The 9,625-nt window shown below is 41.6% G+C and overlaps 1 protein-coding gene across 1 annotated transcript; it reads right to left on the minus strand.

Annotated features, from left to right (window-relative positions):
- Positions 1-1,439: 1,439 nt before the first annotated feature.
- Positions 1,440-8,526, minus strand: LOC127331799 (polyamine oxidase 1-like). The gene is made up of 7 exons (XM_051358002.1): positions 7,738-8,526; positions 5,504-5,762; positions 4,764-4,910; positions 2,351-3,161; positions 2,170-2,251; positions 1,946-2,032; positions 1,440-1,803 (listed from the first exon to the last, which is right to left on the minus strand). The coding sequence occupies exons 2-6, from the start codon at positions 5,689-5,691 to the stop codon at positions 1,953-1,955; spliced, it is 1,308 nt and encodes a 435-aa protein (XP_051213962.1). The 5' UTR covers positions 5,692-5,762; positions 7,738-8,526; the 3' UTR covers positions 1,440-1,803; positions 1,946-1,952.
- Between the last annotated feature and the right edge of the window lie 1,099 nt (positions 8,527-9,625).

Raw genomic sequence — 9,625 nt, forward strand, 5'->3', positions numbered from 1 at the left:
AACTTTTTGGAAAAGAGGAATACCCTATGCAACACCCGTTTTTCATAGCAGAGGGCAAGCAAGTGCTTGACTGATTGCCATGTTGGTTTGGTGCCATTCATGGTCATCCCTGCTAGCTGCTAGAAGCGTTTATTTTCGACCCAATCTATCTGAATAATACCTCATGTGCCCAAAGTACTCATGCCAAAATGCTTGTATCATTTATGTTATTATGTATCAACACATGTAGTTCAGCTTGTAGTCCCATAAGTGATTTTCCATTGTGGGCTTGCTTGAATTGGGAGAGTTTGATTCCTTTGTGCCTTGTATTCAGCCACCTTCTAACAGCAGGGTGGAATCATATCTCAGGTGACCATCTTCGTGGCTTTCGGTGCTTTTTTTTTCCTTCAATTTTTTGAGTCATTGGCAGGTATTTCTAACACTCTGTGCCTCACCAGATACTCTACCTACAACATCCAATTGGTGAATAGCAAATCAGAATTGGATGAACCGCTTCATGTCCGTGGGAGTTCGTAGACTTATGCTGGTAAGTATCCCCATCTCCATGCACACGCTCCTTTTTCATTCGAGTGATGTGTTATCCATTTCAAGTGGTGGTGCCTTTTCCACCTATGGAGCTGAATATACTTATTATAGGTTTTACAAGTACTTCTAAAGATACTGGATGTAATTTCACTGGATTAGTGGATGTACTCTTATATAAAAAGTTTCTCGGAAGCTTGTGGATGTAATTTTAGTTTTAAGAAGTAGCTCCGATGCTTTTTTTAATGTGATGTACTTAATCTAGTTTTTTAGATTTAATTGTAAATATGAATGTAGTTTCAGTGTAACCATGGATGTTTTGTAAATTTGCGCTGAAGCTTTATACATGTTGTACTTAATCTAGTGTGTAGAAGTAATTTTTAAAGCTTTTAGATGTAGTTTTAAGTAGGTGTGAAGCTTTTTCACCGGATTTACTTAATCTGGAGCGTATGGATGCACTTTTAGTGCATTCGTGGATGTAGTTTTTCTTTTAAGTTGCTCTGAAGCTTTTTACAGTTTATACATTCAATTCATCAGTGGATGTATTTATTAGAAGTAGCTCTAGAGCTTTGTATGGGGTATACTTCAATGGATTAGTAAATGTAGTTTTTCCCTTGACAGTACCACTCGAAAATTTTCTAAACCCACCAATGTACAGTGAGTGTACTTATATAGACTGCTTTTGTAACTATTTTTTGCAGGATGTAGCACCATTTTTTATTGAAATTTTAGGATCTAAGTTGTGATCTAACTCATGTACTTGCATAGCTGCCAGTAGGTTTCTTGCTTATACACAACATATTTTCTAACATATTTTTCTTTTGTTTTGTATAAGAAATTACACAAACACAATATCAAATTAGTGTCTTATTCCTGCCTTTTTGTACTTCCAACAAAATAAGAATGGATTCACGAAGTTATGGCACACAAAATAAGATTGTTGTTCCAGGAAGTATAACATGTTTCCCTAGTGGGATCACCAAACAAACATGTGCTTTGCATACATGGCATTTTGTTAAAGGATAACATGTTTTCACTAGTACGATGGTCAAACTAATCTATGATATTAGCTAATCTGTCATGAAAAGAACCCGTAGGGACAAATGGAAAGAACTTCAAGCTGAGCCTAACAACAATTGTCTTCTACAAAAGAACCAAATATGTAATGCCCAAAAATCACTTGGAACAATAATCAGCAGTGGTGAACATCAGAAAGCATGCTCCTTGAGTGTTTAGGAAACCATAACTTTTGGCGTTGTAATCGCTCACTAGATGGCAAATCTGCAACACGGAAAACCCCAAGTTGGGAGCAGTAGTTAGACACAACTTATATGGGTAAATGTTTCCCGCATGCTTTATGGGTTTAATGTTTTTTACATGTTTTATGGGTTAAATGGTAGCTGTAGGACCAGCTAGTTTTTACCTTTGGATTAGTCATGCTTTCCCTTGACATTGTAGGTGCACATGTTTTTCTTGGCACAATTAATCAAGATGTCGGAAGAGTCAATACCTAGAAAACACGATCACACCGTTAAAAAAAAAAGCAAAACAGAAAGCACCGTGTCATGGAAATATCTCAGGATCGGTGTTCATACCAAGATACCAAACTCAAGCATGAGAGAGAGAAAAAAAAAACCTCTTAATTACCTGCAAGATATGCTCCATGGACATAGCCATTGTACTTTTCACTCGTGTGCTCACCAGTGAAGTAAACCCTCCCAACAGGAGCCTGAATTACATGCCAAAAAACAGGGAAATAAGAATCATAATTATATATGGAACTCACATGACAACTAATAAAATGCAAGAAAGATGCATATATTTGTACCCGGATGAGGTCAAATTCGTAGCGGCTGACCCCAATGGGCCAGTTAGAAAAGGTGCCCTTGAAGAACCTGTTGGACCACCACCTGGGCACAAGTATCTCCGTGGCTTCCGGCACGTCCTTCTCTGGGAACATCTTCCTCAGCACCTCCAATGCCTCTTCCATCGTCTGCTCATCAGACTGCTGCTCGATCCTCCTCGACTCGTCATCGGTGACGGTTACCAGCAACACGTTGGACCCTGGATACTGCTTCTCCAGCTGCTGCCACACCGGGTAGTACCCTCTCCTGCCGCTGGCGTAGAGGAAGAACTCTGTGCCGGGACCCTCCGGCCAGAACCTCTTGGGGAACTTGAGGAAGATCTTGGTGTACACCGCCATGTTAAACTTGTAGATTGACATGCTCTTCCATGAAGGCAGCTGCGGCTCGAACCGTATGAGGTCCGTCTGCAGGACACCGAGGCTAGCGGAGACGATCACATAGTCTGCCCGGTACACCTTGTCGCCTTCCGTCCTAACCACGACGCCGATGGGGGAGTAGGCGATCTCACGCACCACCGTGTTCAATTTGAGCCTGGGGTCGACGATGGCACCGGTCTCAGGATCAGTCTGGAGGTACTGCTCGGCGACGTGGTGCACGACGGACTCGTAGCCCCGCTGATCGGCCACGAAGTAGACGTCGTCGCCGAAGTTGTTGAACGTCGGCAGTGGCTGCGTGTTCTGCAGGCTCGTCACGCGCGGCGGCTCCGCGAACTGGAAGTCGTGCTGGTAGTAGTCGACCACCATGTCCACCGGCGTGGATGGACCGCCAGGCATCCTGCAGCACGTACACAAGTTGCTATCCGCCTATCCACCATAAGAGCATCTCCAGTCACGTCCCCCAAATGACGTTTGGGGGACGGCGGACAAGAAATGGAGAAAAATGCGTTCCAGTCGCGTCCCCCAAAGCTAAATAGCGCCTCATTTTATGTCCGGCGTCCCCGGTACATAGAGTCTACCGGGAACGCCGGACACAAAAAAAAGGGTCCGGACCATGCATGCAGCCCCTACTCCCCACATGTCATTCTCTTTCCCCACACTTTCTCTCACCTACTTTTCCCACATGGGGTGGTCTCTTCTATTAAAATGCATGCATCCGGACGCTGTTTGAGGGACGCGGCTGGGAAGGACCTCTTTTTTGTACATATTTTTAGTCTCTTTTTGTCCGGCGCTGTCTCCAAACGAGCCCCAAATCGTCGTGCCGGACGTTTTTTGAGGGATGCGACTGGAGATGCTCTAAACTTTAATTTTAACAGCACATTCACTCCATAGGACTAAAGTCCTAACGTCATTTAATAAAATTTCCCAAATTAAATGTGTACGAGAAAATATATGCAAGTGTGGATGCGCGCAGAATGAGTCGTATGGGCATTGGATTAAGTATTTGTGGTCTTTGGAAATATGATGTAAGATGAGAAAACTCGAGGACATATGATTGCTTCCGAACTCACCCTGAACGTTCGCTAAAGCTGACTTTCTCACGAGTCTCTAGTATAAAGGACTTTTTATTCCTTCTCTACTTATAGTAGCGATGGGACCGTTATATATAATTCTATAGAATCTTGTAGCGCTCAATCATCTTTTTTTTTTGTTTTATTGAGTGTCGACCATTCAAAGTCTAGTCTCAGTGTCGACTAAGTTTGCGGAAGGTCATACACAATGAATATGCTAATTACATTATCTAATGTCTTGCTGCAGGATCTATCAATCATGCGCCAAAGTCACCTCAGCAGCTGAGATGCCGGCTCAGCTGCAGTTCGCTAGCATCCCGTAAACTTTGAATGTATACATCCTCGAGTTGGATTCTCTTCACCCCAACATAAAAAATTAACGACCCAAGTCCTCCCAAGGGCTAGTTCATCACATCTACCAAAGCGCAAGCTATTGTCTCTGTCATCATCGATTTAAAATGCATCTTCCTACTTCAACCATAATTAGAATCGTCGAGGTCATGCATTACAACTTACTCGTGCGTCATTGTAATACCTTGTATATCATCGTCATATCTAAAAATCTAAAGCAAAAGTAGAGCTAATATAATACACATAAAAGTTCTGAACCTAGGTAAATCAGCATTGGTGACCTAATTGTGTGGGTGACCAAAAACGAAGTAAAGAACTCGTGGTAAAGTACTCTCATGAGTACGCTGGCGAAATCTTACATCTCCACAATTTTATCCTCTACCACAGTACCACGAAGGTCTACGATGGAGATTAGCCATCGGATATAGAAGCTAAGAAATACAATACACTATAATGCAATGCCCATTCACTAGATCTCTAAATCCCAAAAGAACCTCCCAGCAGATCTAATGCTTCGAAGCATGCACTAGGCGCTATACTGAAATGAGCAAGGTGTGAACTAGTGAGCGTATACGTACTGGCTCGTGAGGCGTTGCATGGACATGACGGATATGTCTTGTTGGCCGCTGTGGTGCAACGTGCCAGCGAGCTCGCTACCGCTCTCTTCCACCTCATCCATTCTCTTGATTATCTTCTCAACAAATTTCTTGTCGTAAAGGCCACCACTGGATCAACACAAGAAGGTATGCAATTAATTTATAAATTTTCCAAGGAATTTAATTTACTTGTAACTTAATGCATGAAGGATCATTTTAAGTATGTAGATGAAACAGTAAGAAATGCATATAGATACGCTGTTTAACTTTTTGTTCTTTTGAAAAGGAGCCAAATAATAGTTCTCCTAATCGGTATTCAACATGTAGCTAGGTAAATAATAGTTCTCCTAAACTGTTCTAGATTTTCACGTCACCGAAATTTATACTACCTTGGTCCATAAAAGAACATCGCAAATTTATCAAAATTTGGATGTATCTAGACACTCTTTAGTGTATAGATAAATCTGAATTTGGTCAAAGCTTCGACATACTTTTATGGATGGAGGAGTAAAAGAGTTTTCCTACTACCAAATATAACATCTATGATTCTATGATAACATATACATATGATACTTAAGTACATTTCATGCTGGTTCTAATAATATCAATATAATGTTGTAGATGTTGCTACTTTTTCTATACGGTTGATTATATTTTACAAAGATTAACTTTGATCAAAACTAGTATGCATAGAGATGAATTATAATAAGACTCGTACGTACTCTTGCTTGTAGGTGTTGCTAGAGAGGTGGTTGAAGTCGGAGCGGAATGTCCTGAGGTTAAGCCCTCCGGTGCCGTTGGCCATGTTCCAGATGGGGTTCATCTCGTCGCCGTTCACACCCTCCACCCAGTTAGCCCCCATCTCGACGTTCACCCCAGCGAACTCGGTCTTGTGGATGCGCCCACCCATGCGGTCGGTCGCCTCAAGGATAACAAAATCAGTGATCCCGGCCTCCGATAGCCTCTTCCCAGCCGAGATACCTACAAGAACAGCTAGGCGCGCATTAAGCATGCACCTAAGCACGCAAACCTCTTCACAATGTATATGTCCATGCATGGATGCGTCTAGTGTAAATGTGTAATAGCTAGGCTCTTACCGGACATGCCGGCGCCGATGATGATGACCTTGGGATCGGCGGCGGCGGCATGGGAGGGATATTGTGCTACAACAGCTAGGAGGGCCAGAACTATGGCCGTGGAGTGCTTCATCTCTACCGCCGCTCTCTCGTCTCTCAAGCAGCTATAGCAGCCTCGAGACTTGAGCAGTTGTTTGCTAGCTAGCTAGCTGCCTAGCGTGTTGTGTGGAACGGTAATGGTCCATCGGGGAGTATATATAAGGACATAGTGCAATACTACGCCAGACCCTAGCATTAATATATTGTATGCTTCCCTCTAGTATTATACTACTTTCGGGTTCGCTCTTGCTAGTTCTCGTCTTAGCGCTCGGTCAACGTTTGTACCGTTTCATGTCGCATGACTTTAGTTTTGAATCGCCCGATTCTAGAAGTAGTTCATGGTGGGCTTTTGTGTTCTGGTTGTCAAAGGAGTTAAATTTGGGTTGCTTGGTTATCAAGACAGGCATCTAATCTCGATCTGCATGGTTCTTAAAGCACCTCCGAGCTGCATGAGGAGGAACACCGAATCAACAGTTTTTCTAGAGCTAGCCTCAGCATGTGCAAAGATGGGAGAGGTTGCACCAAGCTCGTGCGAGTGCAGAGATGGTGCAAGCTCGTGCCCGTCCAAGGAAACCAGTAGAATTCTTTTGCCACCTCTAACCGATTCGCAAGCCCTACACTACTATAAAAAATAAGCTTTGTCGGCTATCAAGGTCTTTGAAAAACGGCAAAGGAAGGCTTTCCCGTGTATGCCTGCGGCACAGCACTCCTCAATAAATAGATTACAACCACGGTGGAAAAAACAACACACCAAAGATTTTACACGCAGCATATTTCGCGAATACACACGCCAAAGAAATGTACACGACAAAGAGGCAAAAAAACACACGATTAAAAATATACATGGCAAAGCCGAGAGACATGTGGCCGTGCTGGCCACATTTGACGGAGCCGTTACGGCCGCGTTTTCTTGCCATGTACTAGGGTCACTAGTGAAAAACAGGGCTTTAGCACCGGTTTGTAACTGGCTAGGGCGGCTTTAGCACCGGTTGCTCAACCAGTAAAGATTCTGGTGCTAAAGCCTCCCCCTTTAGAAACGGTTGTGTTACGAACCGGTGCAAAATGAGCACCACGTGGCTGGCTGCCGAGCGCCTGGGTGGAGGACCTTTAGCACAACCGGTGCTAAATGTTTCTGCCGCGGCAGAGTTTTGAAGCGTTTTCCTGCCGCGGCAATGAAGTGCACCAAAACGCTGTCGTGGCAGAATATGCCGCCACGCCTCATTTGAAACACGTTAATGCACACATATATATAGGGAACCATTATATATAGATCGAAGTGACCTCTTTCATCGTGCTTGGCCAAACATATTACATAATGGTACTGTACACATTCATGCATATATATGTACAATATAATTTATACGCAAAGTTTATTTGGGGCTGATGGAATTATCCGTTTGGATCTATGACTTGGTCAAGTAAAAATCCCACCAATTATTTTTGAATTGCTCGTACACGCTCGGTTGCTAGAAGACCGTTCCGCAACCGTTCGATCTAATAATTTAAAGAAGGTGGTTAATATATATGAATGAAACACAACACAATTGATCGATGGTGATAAAATAAAAATATGAATATTGTTTATGTACTTGAAGTTGTTCTAAAATTCTCCCTGTCTGGCAGGGCGAATGAACTCGCAAACGTAGAATCCGCATAAATTATTTCCGTCTTTTTACGTCAAGCACTTTACGAGATAGAGTTCAATCAAATAATATTCGAGGATGGTAATGGTATTGAAACTAGAATCAAAGAGATGCGCGGATCTAGCTAGTAGTACTTACCGGTATTTGTTTAAGTTGAAGCTCGCTTTTCCACTCACCCGGAGCCTTTTTGGTGAACCGTTTCCAAACCCTGCTCGGTAAAGAAAATAAGTTATGAATTACTTGATATCGGAAAAAAATGAAAGTTGCCGATATATAGCCATAATGATTGAAATACACACGGAAAAGGCGTGACTTTGCCGTGTGTATTTGCAATATGTGGAAATCTGTCGCAATAAATTATAAAATTTATGTATGAATTTTACATACATCACTCACTAGTACATAATTTATTGTTTCTGACATACTATATTTGAGGGCCACTGAGAAATCCATTTGTGATGTCATTTGAGGAGCCTGGATATGACCCTTGAGGTGTACCACTGACAGACGGTGTAACCGATGAAGACTATCACACAAGACACTCGTCATTAGTGAACGTCTAAAATTTCTTGCTACTTGCACTAATAATTTTCCTATCACTTGCTACTGGCACTAATCTTCATTTTCTTGCTAGTTGTAGCAAACTACCAGTTTCTTGCTAGTTTTAGCACACTCCAATTAACTTTGTTCCTCTTATTTAACAACTTATCATGATATGTCAAGGGGATAACGTAAACTATTTGATTCTCTGGGTAGTTTTGATGGAGCCCGAGTGAACTGGAGAATGCAGCGTGTAGTTAATCATGTGGCATATTTTGAAGAAACTGTGCGCTTTCACAAAGATGGAAGAAAGCCAGATGCACCATGTTGGATACTGTTGAACACTTTGAAGTCCATCGACGAACGCTATTTAGTAAGAACGCTATTTTATTGTATATATTTGTTCTTCCTGAACTTGCTAAAAATAGCACTTGTACCTATATTTGCTATTATGTTCTTGGAACAGAATATTACATCCATTGTTGTTCTTGAAGGCATTCCGTTGTCTGGTGGCATCACACCTGTGTGGCATCCTAACATTGTGTTAGAGGGTCATACATGATTCTGGAAGATGGTGTTAGGGTGACTGATGGAATACATTGGTTAACAGGAACACGTTCCTAGAAATTGAAAACAAGTTGCTCTTGTTTCTCACACTTGAAAGTTCGGTGCTTTTCCTATTTATTAGGTTTTATGTTTCTATTATGGCAAAATATGGATGTGCTGAGGCAACTGCTAATCTAGGATGAAACTATATTAACTAACATTTTCTATTATTACTTTGACTATAGCCAAAATCATAATCACATATGAGCAGCAAAACCTACCCCCAAACCGAAATATTTCGTACGGGTTTTTGAATTATATATTTTTCTTCATAAATGACGCTTTAGTACTAAAAAGATTTAAGCCTTAGAACCGGCTTGTGCATAACTAGGATGCACACAGCCGCTCAAATCCAAACGTATCAACGAAGAAAAAAAGAGGCATAATACAAGTAATCATCTTAGAAACTGCAAAGGTGAAACCAAAATATTTGGTACGCGTTTTTGAATTAGATTTTGGGAAACATACGAACTGATTTTGATTGTGATTATGACTTGATGTAACTCTATGCCTTAGATTTCTGAACACAGGTACTCAGTCGGTCTACCATTTTTCTATTATTTTAGCTTTTACTATGGCCAAGTTCAAAATCAAATCTTAGTCAAGAGCAAAATCTCCCACCGATTAAACCCAAGATATTTTAGACGTGTTTTTGAATTGGAGTTTGGAGAGCATGGTAACTGATTCCCTTTGTGATGATGACTTGATATGACCCCTTTCCATAAATTTTTGAGCAGGGCTACTAGCATGGTCTACCTTTTTTATATTAGTGTTATATTACTCGGACTATAGCCATATTCAAAATAAAAACTCATTCGAGTTGCCAAAACTCTCGCCAATTCCAAAATATTTCAGACGCATTTTTGAAATTAATTTTGGA

This window comes from Lolium perenne, chromosome 2 (assembly GCF_019359855.2).
Source record: "Lolium perenne isolate Kyuss_39 chromosome 2, Kyuss_2.0, whole genome shotgun sequence".
NCBI classification, from domain to species: domain Eukaryota; kingdom Viridiplantae; phylum Streptophyta; class Magnoliopsida; order Poales; family Poaceae; genus Lolium; species Lolium perenne.